General features: G+C 46.3%; 1 protein-coding gene across 4 annotated transcripts in view; it reads right to left on the minus strand.

Moving 5' to 3' along the window:
* Positions 1-20,335, minus strand: part of SLCO3A1 (solute carrier organic anion transporter family member 3A1) — a 458,121-nt gene that overhangs the window by 127,902 nt on the left and 309,884 nt on the right. For all 4 annotated transcript variants that reach the window (XM_070478194.1, XM_070478193.1, XM_070478192.1 and 1 more), the window contains exon 5: positions 4,762-4,926. In XM_070478194.1, coding sequence (XP_070334295.1) covers positions 4,762-4,926 — 165 coding nt within the window. The remainder of the gene's footprint in view (positions 1-4,761; positions 4,927-20,335) is intronic.

Raw genomic sequence — 20,335 nt, forward strand, 5'->3', positions numbered from 1 at the left:
ACCCCTACTTGCCTGTCTCTCCCCTATGCCATACTGACTCCCCAGCCATATGCAGTCCTCTTCTCTTCCCCCTGGAACAGACCAAATCCAAGATTCTTCTTTTATGACATTCTGTTGTTGTTTAAGTTGCTAAGTCCTGTCTGACTCCTTGCAACCCTATGGACTGTAGCCCACAAGGCACCTCTGTCCATGGGATTCTCCAGGCAACAATACTGGAGTGGGTTGCCATTCCCTTCTCCAGGGGATCTTCCCAACCCAGGGATCAAACTTTCGTCCCCTGCATTGGCAGGCAAATTCTTTACCGCTGAGCCACCAGGGGAGCTCCCAGGACATTCTTACCCTATGTCTTTACCTGGCTGGGCCCTATCCTCACAGGGAGCCCAGGACACCCCACCTAGAGCGACCCTGCAGCCCATCTGAGATTCCTTACTGTCTCCTGCCGTGTTTTATTGTTTACATGGCTCTCTCCTCATTATGTGAAGCTGCCTCGGACATTTCTGGTTTTCTGGTTTCTTGTTCTCTCTCCCCCTCCTAAGATGCAGTTTCCCCAAGGACCAGTTCCATCCTGTTCAGCCCTGGTTTCCTATGCCTAGCACAGCGGCCAGCCCAGAGTGGGCACTTGGGAACTGTTTTCTGGATGAACAAAAGAGCGAGCAGGTTGGATCTGTGTCAGTGAACACCGATGACCACAGCCCATGCCCGAAGAGCAGGCTGCATTCCATTCCATTTTCCATCAAAGGAGGCAGGGAGCAGCCCCTGGTGATGATGGTAACTATGGCAATAACAGGCTTTGGGCACCTTCTCTCCAAGCCATCATCCACTTCCCCTCTCTCTCCCTGATGAGTATGAAGCCTTAGCATGTGGGCGGTTATCAAAACTTCCCTGAAAACTCCATCCTCATTACATTAACCTATGCAGATTGAGTCCTTCTTATCTTCATGCATAAATCAAGGCCATCAGTCCTTAATCATCTGTGCTGCTCTTTTTCGGAACTCTGCCCCATCTACTGATGAATTCGTGGGTGGCCCAGAGACAGCACTGATGGCCCAGGCTGACGGCAGGGGGCTCATCCCCTAGGTCTGTGGGAGCTACTGATGAAGGTCTCTGGGACACAAGTCTTGCCTTAGGCTTCCGTGGCCTCTCTCTGTCCCCTCAGGGCCCCTCGTCAGCCCCTCCTGCAGCCAACCCTCCAGACAGCATGACAGCGTGATGCCACGGGCAGGGCACAGGGAGAGGGCATATGTCCTGCCTGCCTGGACTGCCAGACAGATGGACAGACTGACAGATGGCCACCAGGCTGTCTCTCCCCGGGCCAAGTGCTCTAACAGAGTCACTGAGACAGAGACAGATGCAGGAAAGCGAGATTGATTTTTGCTTTCTGCCCTGAAAACTATTGATTTGTTGATAGGAAACTTTAGGAATCTGTTCTGAAGTAGAACAGAGCCCCAACTTTGAAGCAAATGTAATCAAAATGTAAGAAGCTGCAGTCAAGAAATCAGGAAGTGAGAGAGAAAGTCTCTGGGTGCTGGAGGGCTAAACCTGAGAGATCGTAGGTGTAACGAAGTTATAGCTTTAATTACAGAGACACTTTTTACCCTATCTCCGTCAGATGGGTACTAAGGGCTGACTGCATTTTGCTAATATCTCTTGGAAAAAAATGCTTATAAAAGAGTGGGTGGTAAAGAGTTATTAGTGAGAAAAAGAAAAACATCAGCCTTGTGCTGCTCTGGCAGCCTTCAGGGAGAGGTGCTGGGGTCTGGCCACATCCTTGTTGGTAGGGTTTTATTTATTTTTTTATAAACTCGATACCTTATGTTCTGTGACGCGCACAAGACTAAGGGAACACCGATGACTTGTTGCGTCTGTACCCACCCCTGTACTAAAACATTTCCAGCAGCATCTGGGCTTCCCTGCTGTCCTCATTCTCCCAAAGTCCAAGAGTAACTATCATTCTGGCCTCTATTACTTTAATTAATTTTCCCATTAAAAAAAAGTATTTATTTTCCTTATTTTTGGTTGCACCAGGTCTTCACTGCTGCGCGGCCGTTCTCCAGTCGCAGAGAGCGGGAGGCTGCTCCCGAGCTCTGGTGCGCAGGCTGCTCACTGAAGTGGCTCCTCTTGCAGCAGATCACAGGCCTCAGTACTTGTGGCTCTGGGGCTCCAGAGTTTGGCCTCAGTAGTTGTGGTGCACTGGCTTAAAGCTGCTTCACAGCATGTGCAATCATCCTGGACCAGGGATTGAACCCGGGTCCCCTGCATCTGCAGGCAGATTCTTATCCATTGTACCACCAGAGAAGTCCAACTTTTCCTTTTTCTAACTCTTATTAATATGACTCTTTGAGTCTGACGTCTTTTGACAGATCCATTCACATTGAGATATATATACAAGCTCTTGCTTTCTTACGCTGTGTGGCAGTCCACTGTATGAATATTCTATAATTTATTTACCCATTCTACTAACTGATAGATATCCAGACTGTTTCCAGTTTGCGGGTTTATGCATAAGGCTGTTTTAGATACTGTTACCTATGTGCATATATATGTTTAGTTGTGAAGTCATGTTTGACTATTGTGACCCCATGGACTATAGCCCGCCAGGCTCCTCTGTCCATGAGATTCTCCAGGCAAGAATACTGGAGTGGGTTGCCATTTCGTTCTCCAGGGGATCTTCTCAACCCAGGAATTGAACCCAGGTCTCCTGCATTGAAGGCAGATTCTTTCCCAACTGAGCTATAAGGGAAGCCCTACTATTACCTAAGCATATATAAATAAGTGGACCTAAACACTCATTTCTGTTGGATTTATGCCCAGAAGTGGAATGCTGGATCCCAGAGTTAGTATATGCTTTCAGCTTTCGTAGGCACTGCCAAAGAATTCTTCCCAAGTGCTTATACCTCTATGCACCCCACCAGCATCAAAGGAGAGTTCCAGTGGCTCCACCTCATCACCGACACTTGCTGCTATCAGTCTGGTGGACGTGGGCTAGCATTTCATTGTTCACATGTGTTTTCCTGGTGACTCATGTTGGGTCAGCACCCTCACATGGGTTTACTGGCCATTTTGTGAAAGAAACACTGAAGGAGAAGATCAGAAAATATCACCTTGCCATTCTTCTCAGGACATGATCTACTCCTACTTAACAGAAGATCATTCCATGGGGCGGGAGTGTTCTCAACTTCCAGACTGGACTTGTCACATTCTTGGGGGTCATCCTCATGTCTCTTTTCTTTTCTGCAGTTTCCAAAACAGATGAGCTCTTCCATCAAAGGCTGTCTGCCACATTCCCTCTCTTTTCCGCACATCACCTCTGCTGGCTCTTTTCCCTCTGCTTAGACACCTGTTCAAGTCCTTCCTGCCACATAGCAACTGTCTCTTAGCAACAGTACCATTACTCCAATCACTTGACGGCAACACACATCACCCACCATGTCTCCACTCCTTCCTTCCACTGCTAAGCTTGGGAAAGTGTCCTGCAGTCACTGGTTATTCTTTCCCTCCTGTGAGCTGCGCCTTACACCACAACATGGGCTCACCTGCTGCAGCTTCAAGGACACAGCCCTGACATAGGCTGAAAGACAGCCTGCTTGTTGAAGGGACCCAAGGCATGTGAGGCTGCATCACACACGGACACTCTGACTCTCACTGCTGATGGCTTCTTTCTTGGAATCATCTCTTCCTTGACACCCTGTGATCCACGAGTTTCAGGAGTTGCCTCTATGGTTTCCTCTACTTCCCCATGGGTGGTGTTTCACTCTTCTATTTCTACACATTTTCCTTCTGTAAATTCCATTCCTGTGTCCTCAATGACTGTGCACACACTGATGTGATCCACATCTCCTTCTCCAGTCCTCAGCCACACACAGGTCATCATGTGGATACATCGTGGCCATCTCACACTCAGCAACTTCAGGTCTGAACTCACAGCCTTCCCTACAGATCTGATTCTTTATTGCTACTTTCAGGCTTCACAAACAGTACCACCCCCTGTCTAAGCCAGAAACCTGGAAGTCATTCTTGACCCTTCTCTCTCCTTGTTGTGCTATGAGATTACTTTCCCTATCAGGTATAAGTAATCCTGCATCTCATGAGTGGAAACTGGTTCTCTTTAGCAGGCCAGCTCCAAAGGACTGGAGGCAGATGTCTGTGGTTTACTGCTGAGAAGATTGGTAAGGCCACACTTGAGCTTGGGGAGAAGGAAGGTTATGATCCATTAGTTATGTCTGCCATGGGCACAAGGATGGAGGAGAGCAAATGGCTTCTAACCTCTACATCTGTTGACCATGGGTTTTATGTTTCCAAGAATATTCTTGCTTTTTTACGCTCCTGATCAAAGCCTATGGGGTTGGCCAAAAAGTTCATTTGGGTTTCTCCATCACATCTTATGGACAGAACGATCTTTTTGGTCAACTCAGTACTAACCTTTTAAGATCCATTTTGATTCCCCTCTTTGTTCATCACATCTTCCCCCTAATTCTCCAGTTTACACCAATTTATGGGCTTCCTGGCCTGTCACAATGCTTCCTATGCACATTTTATATTTTAGCTCTTTATTATCACGTACTTCAAGCAACTGCTTCAAGCAGGTAAATCTTACTCCAAGAAAATACTCTGAAATTCTTCTGCACACAGACCACATGTATATTCTGCTGCAGGAGCAGCACGATCTGGGCTGTTTGATTGGTCTCAGCCAACGCTTATGGTATTAGGAGCACTGGCGGCCTCCTGGTGCGGGGTGGGGGCAGGTGGGTGACACAGACTTACCTAGCAGCTGGTTGGCAGAAGAGGTGGTGAGGTTAAACTGCTGCTCCAGATACTTTCCCAAGAAGGCAGCGAAGCCAGCCACCACTGCAATCTCCATGCAGGCGGCCAGGATGATACACGTAAACACAGGGTTTGAGAGCAGGTGCTTCGTGACCTTTGGGATCACTGCAGGGAGAGAAGTGGGGGACCAAGGTCATAGACACCACACTCCAGGCCTTCTGCCGCCGAGGCCCACTCGACCCATCCCAGGAAACAGCACCTGGCTGCTCAGGCTGAGGCCTATAACCTGTAAGTCAGTCATAATTGTGAAAGCTCTGGCTTCAAAATACACGCTAATATTTTGTCAACTAAACTGAAAACTACTAAACCAGGAAAAACCACACAATGTCTTTTTTTTTTAAACAGCACACTGGAAACACTATTTTATAAGCCATCCAAAAATTTTTATTTCTATCCAACATATAGAAAGAGGCATTTGGGGTTTGTTCCTCAAAAGGTAAAATATAACTTAATTATATATTATAAATACATTATAAATGTATTAATTATATTAATATATCTAAGTTATATATACATACATTATATTTTATTTTCTTGGGCTCTGAAATCACTGTGGATGGTAACTGCAGCCATGAAATTAAAAGATGCTTGCTCCTTGGAAGAAAAGCTATGACAAACCTAGACAGTATATTAAAAAGCACAGACATCACTTTGCCGACATGGTCCATGTAGTCAAAGCTATGGTTTTTCCAGTAGTCATGTATGGATGTGAGAGCTGGACCATAAAGAGTGCTGAATGATGAAGAACTGATGCTTTCTAATTGTGGTCCTGGAGAAGACTCTTGAGCGTCCCTTGGATTGCAAAGAGATCAATCCAGTCCATTCTAAAGGAAATTAAACCTGAATATTCATTGGAACAACTGATGCTAAAAGCTGAAGCTCCAATACTTTGGCTACCTGATGCTAAGAGCCGACTCACTGGAAAAGACCCTAATGCTGAGAAAGATTGAAGGCAGGAGGAGAAGAGGATAAGATGGTTAGATGGCATCACCGACTCAGTGGACTTGAGTTTGAGTAAATTCCAGGAGATAGTGATGAACAGGGAAGTCTGGTGTGTTATAGTCCATGAGGCTGCAAGGAGTTGGACATGATTTAGTGACTGAACGACAACAAAGTGGATATATCAATACATTTGTGATAAATATTTATAACTGCATGTGTTAAGAAAATATAATCTTTAACAACTCATTTTTTAAATTTTACATTGGAGTACAGTTGATTTAAAATGCTGTGTTAGTTTCAAGTGTACAGCAAAGTGATTCAGTTATACACGTACCTATTCTTTTAAAGATATATTTAATCTTAATAGTTTCAAGAAAAATGAAATGTTAGTATGCATGTGCTCTGCTTAGTCACTCAGTTGTGTCCAACTCTTTACGACCCCATGGACTGTAGTCCCCCAGGCTCCTCTGTCCATGGAATTTTCCAGGCAAGAATAGTGGAGTGGGTTGTCATTTCCTACTCCAGTGGATCTTCTCGACCCAGAAATCGAACCTGAGTCTCTTACATCTCCTGCAATGGCAGGCAGATTCTTTGCTACTATGTCACCTGGGAAGCCCAGGATATGTGTATGTATGTATATGTGCATGTGTGTGTGTATTCCACATATATGTGTGTGTACGTATGTGTGTGTGTGTATGTGTGTATATATATTTCCAACCTCTATCCCACCCTTCCTTCTCACAACCATAGGTACCTGGCCAAGCTTCCGTGATCACTAACTTGGGGAGACCAGAGTCTTCTTTACCACTTTTACTCTTGATGCAAAACAGCCCTTCCCTATACAGTAGCCAGTGGGACCAGCTCTAACCATTTTCCCATTCAGAACTCCAGAATGGCCCAAATCCACACGTGGCACGATGGCCCACGGTCTGCCCCTCGGCTGTCTGATCACACTTCTGATCACGCTCTATCCTCGCTCTGGCCCCACCCCAGCTGGACCTGGTCCTCCCCACCCAGGTCTGTGCATGAGCAGGGGGCGGGGGAGTCTTCCCTCCATTAGGATGCTCTGGTCCCAGATCTTTGCTCCATCTGTTCCTCCTTCCTCGGATGACCTTTCCCGTCACTCAAGGCAACCCAGAAGCTGCCCTGGTGCTCAGGGCTCAAATGAGCATTAATGCTTGGCAAAAATACTTTGTGGCTTGTGTACCACTTTAATTACCAATGGAACTGAAGCAGGTTTTTGTTGAGCTGGTTCATTTCAATCTGATTGTATTATACTCTGTTTTTTAAGTATGTGATTTCATAAACCACCGGGATTTCACTTTAATTCTGTGCTTTCACAAGTGAGATATTTGGTATTCTTAAAATCCTTTGAGAGTAATCACGTTATTTAGATATTTTCAGCCATTAGTATCCTTGGTACAGGGTCTTTGACCAGATCTCCTCAGCTGTGGAGTGATGACATGTTCTGGAAGTATGCAAGGGAGTCTGGGGGTACCAGAACATACCCATCATTTCAATATTTATGCTATCATTTTGATATGTACTAAGTAAAAAAAGTTAACTAAAATAAAACTGATAAATCAAGTGTTTGGTTTCATGGCTACAATAACTTAAAATGATGCTAGGTTAAAACAAGTAGACTGAAGACTTCCCTGGTGGTCCAGTGGTTAAGAATCCCCCTGCCAGTGCAAGGGACATGGGTTTGATACCTGGTCTTGGAAGATCCCACATACTGTGGAGCAACTAAGCCTATGCACCTAAGTACCATAACTTCTGAGTCCAAGCTCTAGAGCCCTTGCTCTGCAAAGAGAGAAGCATCGCAATGAGAAGCTACATATCACAATAAAGAGCAGCCCCTGCTTGCTGCAACTAGAAGAAAAACAAACAGATTTACAGTTACTTAAAGAGAAGTCATGTAAATAATGGTACAGCTGGTAAGGAGATAAGGCAGAAATGTGTAAAAGTGGTACATCAGTGACAAGTTAGGGGACCTCTGTTCCCCTGTAATCATAATAATGTGGAACACTTGGCACATGGTATACTTGATCCCACCTGTGTGAACAGAAAAAGGTAAAAGAGAGTCCCAGATGAACACTGTACCACCCCAAGTCTAGGAAAAAACAATCAGGGCCCACGGTCATACAAAATAAGCAGGTGAGCTGTGTCTAGCACTGCTCACCAAGAAGATGAATTAGCCAGCTGTCCTAAAGAAGAGAGCTTATTACACAGGCTCAATCTCATCTCCTAGGAGACAAAACCTCTAAATGGCCCAACTAATTAGAATAAAATAATAATAGGAGATACATAAGTTTTTAATAATGTTAACAGACATGCTCAATTAATCAAAATGACAGAACAATGGGTCAGAAACTGGCAGATACATACAACTTAAAACTTATTATTTCTGGGAAAGATACCAAGTTTCAAAAATGAAAATCTATATATAAGATAGGGACTTAAGGAATCTTTGACATAATGAAAGGAACTTAGTTTTTGGAATGGACTGAGCCAAATTATTGGAGACTCAGAATCACCATGCACTGAGAAATCCAATTCTATATTCCAGCTGAGAAGCAATCAGACAATAACCAGAGCTGGTGGCCTCAGCTATTCTGCAGTAGTTTCTTAGAAAGAAAGAAAGTGAAGTCACTCAGTTGTGTCCAACTTTTTCGATCCCATGGACTGTAGACCACCAGGTTCCTCCATCCGTGGGATTCTCCAGGCAAGAGTACTGGAGTGGGTTGCCATTTCCTTCTCCAGGGGATCTTCCCAACCCAGGGATTGAACCTGGGTCTCCTGCATTGCAGGCAGATGCATTACACTCTGAGAAACTACTAAAACCTTAGGAAGGCAACTCTTGGATTAAATAAATGCATGCGCAACATGCACAAAATAAAACAAAAACTTTAAAAAGGGTGGTGGTGGTTCAGCTGTGTCCGACTCTTTGCTGCCCCAGGGACTTAAATCATCAGCTTCCCATGCCTACGGAATTTTCCAGGCAAGAATACTGGAGTGGGTTGCCATTTCCTACTCTAGGGGATCTTTCCAACCCAGGGATCAAACCTGCATCTCTTCCATCTCCTGCATTGGCAGGTGGATTCTTTACCACTAGCACCACCTGGGAAGCCCTTTAAAAAGAGTATGAACAAGAATAAAGATATGGGAAAACAACTTTGAATCCATGGGATTCATAGAGCTTTATTCACATACCTACTTTATTGCAAGTGCCAGGCCTTTATGAGTGTGTTTTGTTCATCTTTTACAGGATTTCAAACATTGATAATAATCTTTTCCTCAAAATGTCATTGTGAATAATTGTCTAGAGGAGGTTACACTTAAAATCTATGTTTAAGTGTTGGAAAATTTCCCTTTGTTAAATCCACATTATTAAGTATTGTACATATATTTAGAGCAATGTTGATTGTGTAATGTTTAAAAATGTGCACTGTTCAACAAATACAAAAGATGGATGCACTGGGCATAAACAGAAGGTGACGAGGTAAGTATATGTCTTCATGAACAAAACCCCTGGGATGCTAAGACTCCATCATCATAAATCACTGCTAATAAGTGAAGGCTGGTTTAACACATTGTGATGGTACAATGCATCTGTGACAAGGGATGGGCTGATTATGTCACAAAGCGCCAAGCCTCACAGAGAGTGGCATGGATTGCATGAACAACCACAGTGCTTCCTTGTAATAAATGAATTTGAAAGCCTCCAGCTGTTCATGTTTTGGCAGGTAATAACACTATTGCTCCATCATTGTAGCCTTTTGGCATTAAGATATCTAAACTCTGGAAATACTGTTGACAATCAGTAGGCAGGTTGGTGACATTCTAGGAAAACCATCCTTTGCCATATTTTTCTTGGAGGGTTCACTTTCCTTGTTACTGTGAAGATTCTTTAGGTCTGGGGACTTTCAAAGAAAAAGCGCCACAGCCACAAATAACACTGTCATTGAGCTGACACCATGAATATCCAGCTGTGTTGTCTGGCTCAAAAATGACACCAATGAGAACTCAAGTTTGATCACATTATCTGTTGTTCACTAGCAAAGTTGTGTCCAACTCTTTGTGACTTCACTTACTGCAGTACACCAGGCTTCCCTGTCCTTCACCATCTCCTGGAGTTTGCTCATGTCCATTGAGTCAGCAATGCCATCCAATGATCTCATCCTCTGTCGTCCCCTTCTCCTCCTGCCTTCAATCTTTCCCAGCATCAGGATCTTTTCCAAAGAGTTGGCCCTCCACATCAGGTGGCCAAGGTATTGGAGCTTAAGCATCTATCCTTTCAGTGAATATTCAGGACTGATTTCCTTTAAGATTGACTGGTTTGATCTCCTTGCAGTCCAAGGGATTCTAAAGCGCCTTCTCCAGCACCACAGTTTGAAATCATCAATTCTTTGGTGCTCAGCCTTCTTTATGATCCAAGTCTCACATCCATACATGACTACTGGAAAGATCATAGCTTTAACTAGACAGATCTTTGTCAGCAAAGTGATGTCTCTGCCTTTTAATACTTGGTCTAGCTTTACTTCCAAGGAGCAAGTGTCTTAATTTAGTGGCTGCAGTCACTGTCCACAGTGATTTTGGAGCCCAAGAAAATAAAGTCTGTCACTGTTTCCATTGTTTCCCCATCTATTTGCCATGAAATGATGGGACCAGATGACATGATCTTAGTTTTTTGAATGTTGAGTTTTAAGCCAACTTTTTCACAGCCTTCCTATTTTCTTTTCCTTGATCATGGCCATCATGGTTTATCTGGGGACAAGGAGGGCGCTTCTCAACAAAGACAACTCTAGCTAATGGAACACTTTCATACTTCAGCAAGCATTTTAATTATTCCAGAGATAATTCCATTTCAGTGGGATTTCTTGTCAAGATAGGAGCCTGTCTGCTTTTGTCTTAATATCGAATGACTAATTTTGCCTTGGATTAGATGTGAAAATCATTAAGCTTGAGAATTATCTAACTGGAGGCCCAGGGAAGACTGAGTGGGACTTATTTGCATAAAGGACAATCTTTTTTCCCCGTCTACCTGACTGACTTGCCTCCAGAAATGACAGCTTCCTCTTGTGTTCAGCTATTTTCCTCCTAGGTTCTTCCTCCCCTTCTGGGTTTTATTGCAATGACCTGTAGTGCTCTCAAAGAAGATTTCCTTTCAAAGGCTCAGTCTACCCTCCAAAGCCCCAGCTTAAGGGGTATTAATTAGCTTGATCTTAGGGCTATCCCAGTCTTCCAAGCTTTTTCACGCAAATGGATTGTTAAAGTCCACAAAAAACTCTTAACTTCCCAAGGTGGCAGCTGCTAATGAGGTGGCCTAGACTGGTGAACCGAGGCCACGCCAGGCTGCCAAACACCTACAGACTCCCGCAGCCATTTGCCTCCCACCTTCTGATTTAGCCTCAGAAGTTGGGAGCTGGCGTGGGAGGCAGGTGGGCCTGTATCATGCAGCATCACAGCTGGGGAGACCTTTTCACCTCTCATCAGGAGCCGAGTGCTGCTACTGGTGGAATGATGCAAAGTTGGGAAGAGGGGCAGGGGAGCCATCTGTATGGAAAACAAGTTTTCCACTGCTAGGCTTGGACCACCTGATGCGAGGAGCCGACTCACTGGAGAAGACCTTGATTCTGGGAAAGATTGAGGGCAAGAGGAGAAAGAGGCGACAGAGGATGAGATGGCTGGATGGCCTCACCGATTCAATGGACATGAATTTGAGCACACTCTGGGACGTAGTGAAGGACAGCGAAGCCTGGAGTGCTGCAGTCCATGCGGTCATACAATATCAGACCCAGCTTAGCAGTGGAACAACAAGAGCAGGCTTGGGAAGGCAGTCCTATAGGACAGTAGTCCCTAACTCTTTTGGCACCAGGTACCAGATCCATGGAAGACAAATTTTTCCTGGGGTGGGGGGGATGGTTTCAGGATGATTCAAGAACATTACATTTTCGTGTGCTTTATTTCTATTATTATTATTATATCAGCTCCACCTCAGATCATCATGCATTAGATCCTGGAGTTTGGGGACCCCCTGCTCTAGGATGGAGTTTCCTAGAAATCTGTGGGTCCTGCAGGAGGGAGAAAGGCAGATTTGGAAAAGTCCTGAGGATTAACCCTGGCAGAACATGTCCTGTGTGCCAAATACCGTTCTAACTGCTTACACGACTGAAGTGACTTAGCACGCACACCCATCCCTTTTCTTCTACTGCTCTTTTTAAACAACATGGACTAAGCCCTTAGTTGTGTCACATCTGGCCATTTTTCCTAAGCACACTGGGAATTTTTTTTTTATTCTTTATTCTAATAATTAAGCTATACTTTGGTTACCAGAGGCAGAGTACATGCTTAGTCCTCAGGCCAACATCAGCACCTCTCAGAACCCAGACCAGAATGGCACAGTGGTTATAAGCAGGCTGTGTGGCAGCAGCTGGCAGGGTTTGAGTTTCTGCTTTGCTCCCCTAGCCAAGGAACCACTGTCTTCTCATCTGTAAATGGAGGGTTTTAATCCTACCAAGAGGGCTTCCCTGGTAACTGAGATGGTAAATAACCTGCCTGCAAGGCAGGAGACCTGAGTTCAATCCCTGAGTCTGGAAGATCCCCTGGAGAAGGGAATGGCTACCCTATCCAGTATTCTTGCCTTGAGAATCCTGTGGACAGAGGAGCCTGGCGGGCTACAGTCCATGGGGTTGCAGAGTTGGACACTACTGAGCAACTAAAACAGTCATTCCAGGAACATAATTTTGAGACTCATGCCCACTAGCCTCCTCTGTCCATGGGATTCTCCAGGCAAGAACACTGAATGGGGCTGTGGTCCTCTCCAGGGGATCTTCCTGATCCAGGGATCGAACCCGCATCTCTTACATCTCCTGCATTGGCAGGTGGGTTCTTTACAACCAGTGCCATCTGGGGAGCCCCAGAAAAGGAAGGACAGAGGGGTGAAAGAAAGAAAGGACTAGAGAGCCTACGGAAGAGGTCTGTACCACAGAAAAGGTTTCACTGAATGAGGCTGCATAAAGTGATGGCTAAGAACCTGGTCTAAGGAGCGGGGTCACTGGGATTAGAACTCTGGCTTCAAGACTGAGTAGGTCTGTGACCTGAGTACATCACTCCATCCCATGGATTGCCACAAATATGAGACTGGCTGCCTGTAAAGCATGTTGCCCAGGGACTAAGACTTCACACTCCCAATGCCGGGGGCCTGGGTTTGATCTCTGGTCATGGAACTAGATCCCACATGCTGCAACTAAGAGAATTTGCATGCAGCAATTAGATCAAACATGACATAATAAAGACTGAAGATCCTGTGTGCTACAACAATACCTGGAACAGCCAAAACAAACAAACAAGGGCATGTTTCCCAGTGCTTCTAGAATACAGCTAAGAGTCTGATAGGATTATTGACAAGGATTTACTGTATAGCACAAGGAGCTATTTTCAATATCTTATAACAAATACAATGGAAAAGAATAGAAAAAAAAAGAATGGATATACACATACATGTGCATAACTGAATCACTTCTGTGTACACCTGAAACAGAATATTGTAAATCAGCTATTTGTTGCTGTTATTTAGTTGCTAAGTCATGTTCAACTCTTTTGTGACCCTATGGACTACAGTCTGCCAGGCTCCTCTGTCCGTAGGATTTCCTATATAAGAATACTAGAGTGGGCTGCCATGTCCTTCTCCAGGGGATCGTCTCGATTCAAGGATCGAACCTGAGTCTCCTGCATTGGCAGGCAGATTCTCAGTATACACTGAGCCATCAGGTATACCTCAATAAAAGAGAGTCTGGTAGGAATGAATAATAATTAATAATAATAGGAATAATCCTTGGCTATATTAGGGAAAGAGCCCTTGCATTGGGAGGCCTGCAGACTCGCCGTCGGAATGCCTGTGGGATCAGACATGGTGTTTCAACAGAGCGGGGAAGGGCCTGGGGATGGTGAGTGGAGCTCCTGGAGGAAAAGGGCTTTCCAGAAAGATTCTCCTCCTGCAGAGGGCGGTTCAGCGGGCCAGGGGGTCAGGAGGCACAAGTCCTTGTCCACTGCTTGTCCTGGCGATGAGGGCTGCCCGGAGCAGTGTGCACTGTGGGGGCTCAGCTATACCACCCTTGACCCTCAGGTCTCTCTGCCTTCAGCCTCTCTAGTGAAACTGGCCTTGGCTTTCTCTTTTATAACACTGCTGGCAATGGAGCATGGCTAACATCCCCCAAGAGGGGAGACGGGGCCAGTGCCTGCCACTGCCCAGGAACTGTGACAGTGACAGCCGACACCTGCCCAGCAACCAGTGTTGAATGGCACTGTGGTGAGGTTTCACTCTCACAACTGTTACACTTGGGGGTGGTCTTACCATCCTCTTCTTGGACACAAGGAAACCAGCGCTCCCCTGAGAGGCTGAAACCCAACCATCTACATCCCAGAATGCAAAACCAAGAGGTGAAGGAGGGTGGATTTGAACTCAATTCTGCCTGCCCTCTGGGACTCATCTAAAAATTGTCAGGTTTCTGGGTGGGGACTCAAGTCAACAGAACAGTATTTTCCTGAAAGGTGAGCCACCATGAAGTGCTTCCCAACATAGGAGACCCACGAGGCAGAAGAGAAGAGAGATGGGGGGATCTGGGTGAGATAAAAAACAGTACTCAAGTCATGACCAAAAAAATATGAAAGTGGATGGAAGAAATAATGCAGATGTGGAAAAACACCATCATGGAGGCATAAGAGCAAAGCAAAGGATGAGTGAATCCTGAGAAAAATGAAGCTTCATGGGGTAGCGTGAATGTTCACCAGACGCTGAGCTGGTTCACAGATGCCCAGGACAGCCTGTCATCCCAGCGCCACCAGCCCCACTGGATGCCCTTGTATGGGTCCTCCTGTCTGTCCCCCAGGAGGGGCCAGTGCTCTTGGGTTAGAGCAGCTCCCACCCCAGAGGTGGGCATCGTGCCCAGTAAGAGGAAGTGAAAGTTGCTCAGTCGTGTCCAATTCATTGCAACCGCATGGACTACTCAGTCTGTGGAATTCTCCAGGCCAAAATACTGGAGTAAGTAGCCTTTCCCTTCTCCGGGGGATCTTCCCAAACCAGGGATAAAATCCAGGTCTCCTGCATTGCAGGTGGATTCTTTACCAGCTGAGCCACAAGGGAAGCCCAAGAATACTGGAGTGGGTAGCCTATCCCTTCTCCAGGGGATCTTCCTGATCCAGGAACTGAACTGGGGTCTCCTGAATTGCAGGCCTGGTAAGAGCAGATACTTAATACATACAAGGTAGATGAAAGAAAGAAACAAATGAATTGCATAGCCTTGAAAGGGAACTGTCATAGCCTCTTAAGGAACATTAACTGTAGATACAGACTGATTTATGATCACACCATATTCCACAGGTTCATGGGCTGTGAAGGAAGTGGGGATCTTAGTTAATACGGTCATTTCTATTACTGATTCTGGGGGTGCCCAATCCATCCCTTAGGTAGGTAGGGGAGGAGGAAATCCTGGTGGGAGGCGAGGCCCATGGAGCTGATTAGTCTTCTGGAAATGAGCATCTACCATACACTTGGCCCCAGACTGGCAGCCTTGGGCCTGCTGTGGTCTCCTCACTACAGAGGATCCATCCCCTAATCTCTGCTCTGGGGACCCAGGGGAGCTTCTAGCACCCTCTCATGGCCAACTTTGAGAGCTGTAACCACCAGGCTTCTGTCAGCCCATCTTCAGTGAGGTAATAGGCAGATGGTAACACCTCCTTTGTTAGAGAAGGTCACAGTTTGAGTGAACAAGCGAGAAACCATCAGCACAAACAGCTAGGACATGGAAGCAATGTAAACGTCCATCAACAGATGAAGGGATAAAGAAGCTGTGGTACATATACACATGGAATGTGTAATGGAATATTACTCAGCCATAAAAAGGAATGTGCCTGAGTCAGTTCTAATGAGGCAGATGAACCTAGAGCCTATTATACAGAGTGAAGTGAGTCAGAAAGAAAAAAAACAAATATCGTGTATTAACATATACATGGAAACTAGAAAGATGGTACTGACAAACCTATTTGCAAGGCAGCAGTGGAGATGCAGACATAAAGAACAGACTTGTGGACACGGGGTGGGGGGAGAGGGTGGGATGAATGGAGAGATTACCATGGAAACATATACACTACCATGTGTAAAATAGGTAGCCAATGGGAATTTGCTGTCTGACTAAGGGAACTCAAACTAGGACTCTGTGACAACCTAGAGGGGTGGGATGGGGTGGGGAGTTCAAGAGGGAGGGGACATGTGTGTACCTAACGCTGGTTCATGTTGATGCATGGCAGAGACAAACACAATATTGTAAAGCAATTATCCTTCAATTAAAAATAAATTAGTTAAAAAAAGAAAAAAACATCCACACAGGAAATGAGCATCTAAAGTAAAACCCAAGTGTCAGATGGGTATGGATCGGTTAGGGCAACCCAGAACCCAATAGTTCCACTGATTCTTTAAAGATCACCAGTTCCCTACAGCCCCTCCAAGGAGGAGCAGTGTAGTTGCCCATTAGCTGGTTTAAAACAAGAACAAAGAGTCCACAAAAGAATGCTTAGCGTCTGCAAGCCTGCAAGTTCCTAACTGGGGCCACCCTAGTCATTTCTCAGCATCAGGAGTGTGAAGTCGGAAACACGATCTCCATAGGATTGGGAGGTGGAGAAAGGAGCCTGGGACGCAGCAGGCTCTCATTCAGCCCCAAATGTTGCATCTTTCCATGATGGCAGCAGAGAGAAAATGACTACGGAAATCAAGAGTTCTTGGTAAGCAAACAAGGCATTTTTATAACTTCACGCTAGCCTTCTCTAGAACCTTCTCTGGGAGCAGGCTACCACATCCCAGTGGTGGCCAGGGAGACTTCATTTGGCAGTCACAAAAACACTAACAAGGAACTTCCCTGGCAGTCCAGTGGTTAAGACTCCACGCTCCCAATGCAGGGGGCTCAGGTTCAATCCCTCATCAAAGAAGAGCCCACATTTCATGTGGCACAGCAAAACTAACCAAATAAAAAATATGCAATTCTAAAAAGAAAGAAAGAAAGAAAACAACAACAACAAAAGCAATACCAAAAAAAAAAAAAAAGCCTCCAAAAACAGGAAAACAAACAAACAAACAAACCACTAACCATGGGAAAGTTCATTCCTGGAAAGTCTGAAAAGAGAAACAGCAGTGTCTAGAAAAGATGATGAAGCCAAACACTCAAGCTGACATACGTACATACCTATCTCTACACTTTCTAATGCTACTTCTGGAAGTGCTGGCATTACAGCAGGCCTTCTCAGCATTTTTAAAACGCTGGTGTAAATATCAAAGAGTCATGTCACAGACTCCCAACCTTATCTCATCAGTAGGTCACCTCCCCCACTTTATCTTATATGCAACTGCCAGGGAAGTCAGCCCCTGGTATAGACCCCCTAAGGGACATCTCTCAGCTCTGACACTTGCTTTTTAACTGGGAGCTCACTTAGAGTCTCCTGGGAAGCTTTCAAGATATTCAGATGCTGAATCACCTCTCCCACAGCTCCCTTCCCCACTGTAGACTCAGAGAATCATTTGTAGGGATGGGGACCCTGCATATGTGTGTTTCAGGAAAAGTCCACAGCATTGTTTTCATTTCTAAAATATTTTTTTCTTTTATTAACTCCTTTTTTATTAGCATCTCATTTCTGAGATTTTCATTTTAAAATAAGTTTTATTTGCTTTATTAAAAAAAAGAAAGCCCACAAGTGACAATGACACAAATCCCTTGTTGGGAAACAAGGGCTCATAAAATAAAGTCTAGTCTTACTAGGAGGGCAATGAGAAGAACCTCAATAATTCATTCATAATTTTACCAAAGACTTACTGGGCAGCTTTGGATACCAGGAACTCGGCTGGGCATGGGAGCTGAGAGCAGCCTGTCTGCCAGCATAATCTCTAAATCCTATTCCCCAAACCACGCACATCTCGGGCATCCCAGCCTAGAAGCACCCCCTCTCCCCTCCACCCACGGGTATCCTGCTCATCCTTCCAGATCAGGCAGAAATGCTGCATCCTTCATGCACCTGTTTTCGAATCCTTCCTCTGGGGTCCTCACAGCATCCCTTCGAACCTCCTATAATCCTCACCACCTTCGAGCCTGTACTGTGGCAACACTTCACAACTGCCTAAAGAGCTGACCTGAATAAAAGAGACCTGGGATCACAGAAGTCTGAGAAATGTATAATAAACAAAGTCAGCCAGCTTTCCTCACAGCTGGCCTTCTCAGAGCCTTTAACACAGACGTAGTCTATGATCTCCAAGAGCATCACAGCATACAGTTTCCCAACTTATTTACCCATGGAACCACTCCTCCCAGTTTTGTTGCTGAATTGTACTTCCTTGGGCATTTCAGAGGATTCGCCTTCCAAGGAGCCCCCAGTGGGAAATGCTGTCTTCTAGTTATTCCCTCCCTCCCTCCCTTCTTTCCAAAAGCACGAGGGGCATCCACAGTGAACCAGGCATGGTGCCAGGTGCCCTCACCTATGCTCATTTCAGGAACTTTGTTGAAATAAGTTGAGATGGGGAGCTGTGGCTAAATAACAGACATAACCCCCATCATCAAAGATGATACAAACACAATGACACCACTGACCAGTCTGGCCCCTGGGGACCTGTAAAAACAACTCCTCTGACATGGCTGCATTGGAACCACAGCCTGGCACAGGATTCCAAAGGGTTGGGAAGGCAGATGGTTTCCTGGGCCATGGAATCAAGAAAGAAGACTCTGACGGGAAATCTGCATGACGGGGGAGCACAGTTCAGAAGACAAATCGCATGATAAAAAACACTCAGCCATTCAGCCTGCAGAACAAGGACTCGCAGATCACCAGGCTCCTCACAATAACATCATGCTGCAAGGCACAGGCCTCTAATTAGGAAAAATGTAGCAGGAACCGACTGCTGGCTCACAGACGATGGAGGCGGCTTGGCAGAGAAGCTGAAGCTGGAGGCATGAACTGGGTCCCGGGGCTGAGCGAACGAGCTTGGGGCCCCCACGGAAGAGTGGGAAGTGCAGGGGTGGGGGCTGGTGAGGATGCACTCTGCCCGAACAGCAAGAAGCACCTGCCAGGAAGACGGGCAAGCCAAGACCTGCACCCAAAGGCACAGGGCTGGTCAGCGGAGCCACTGGACCGGCAGACTCCCTGATTCAGGGTCAGGAACAGAGTCTCCTCCACGCATAGGGGGGTCACCTGGGAGCCAGCCACGACACTCAGCCCAGGTGGAGCTCCTGCCCCGGAAGGAAAGTTACAGGGCTCAGAATAGCACCATTCGATGCGAAACTAAGAACTCTCCCACCGGCAGGAAAAACTGACCTTAAGGTTGATTATGCCCAGCTCCCAGGCAGAATTTCTTGCCCCAGCCATTTAAGAGATAACTACTCGGAACAACCGTGGAGAAGAACAGGACCCCTTAAGACAGTAGCTTTCCACACACATGCCTGTATATACTTACTCTTTTCTTGGGTTAGGGCAGCAGCTCGCTAATCTGACTGCTGCCCCTTCTCGCCTCATTAAAGGTGATCTCTTCCTGTAAAGTGCCGGGCTCGTTCTTTTTCCAAACCTCGCCTTCTCTAACTCCCTTACCCTACAGCTCCACCAGCCAGCGTCTGTGAGTGCGTCAAACACAGGCCCAAACCCTGGGAGGGGCTGTGGGCGACGGTGGCTTTGGGAGAAGCAGCAAATGATGCTGAGCCGGGCAGTGCCTGTCCAGCCCTCCACATGTTGTTTTCTGTCACTTAGTCATGTCTGGCTCTTGGCCATCCCGTGGACTTCAGCACGCCAGCCCTCCCTGTCCCTCACCATCTCCTGGAGTTTGCCCAAGTTCACGTTCATGGAATCAGAGATGTCATCCAACCATCTCATCTGCTGTCTCCCTCTTCTCCTTCTGCCTTCAACCTTTCCCAGCAGCAGAGCCTTTCCCGTCCATGTAACCCATCGTTTATCAGATGGGTACTGAGCACCAGCCATGTACTGCGTTGGCCAAAAGGTCTGTCAGGGTTTTCTGTAACATCTTAGGGAAAAACCTGAATGAACTTTTTGGCCAACTCAGTACAAGGGCGTGGGCAAAGAGATGCAGTTCCTGCCTCACGGAGCTTCTGGGGGAGGTGATAACGCCTACAAAGGTCACACTCTGAGCGTCACAGAGAGAGCAACATGCCATGGACGGGGTGCCCTAGGGGTGTCAGGAAAACGTCCTCGGGGAAGAGATGTGTGAGCTGACATCTGAAGATGGGATAGAATCCCCGGAATGGGAACAGCAAATGCAAAGTCCTGGGAAGGAGGGATCCTGGGGATGCAGAGGACCAAAAGGAGGTTGGAGAGGTGAGGCTGGTGTGGCGGGAACAGGGCAGCGGGTGTGGGAAGAGCCTGGGGGGGCAGAGCCTCATGGGGCTGGTGGCATGTCAAGGGCTCAGCCTCTGTCCATCGGTAATAGATGCATTGTGCACACATCCTAGGGTGGCTGACAGCTTGGAGGGTTGAGGACATACTGGAGCGTGAGAGACCATGCGCAGGATGTCTGAGAGATATTTAGGTG

Source organism: Odocoileus virginianus, chromosome 16 (assembly GCF_023699985.2).
Source record: "Odocoileus virginianus isolate 20LAN1187 ecotype Illinois chromosome 16, Ovbor_1.2, whole genome shotgun sequence".
In the NCBI taxonomy this organism is placed as follows: domain Eukaryota; kingdom Metazoa; phylum Chordata; class Mammalia; order Artiodactyla; family Cervidae; genus Odocoileus; species Odocoileus virginianus.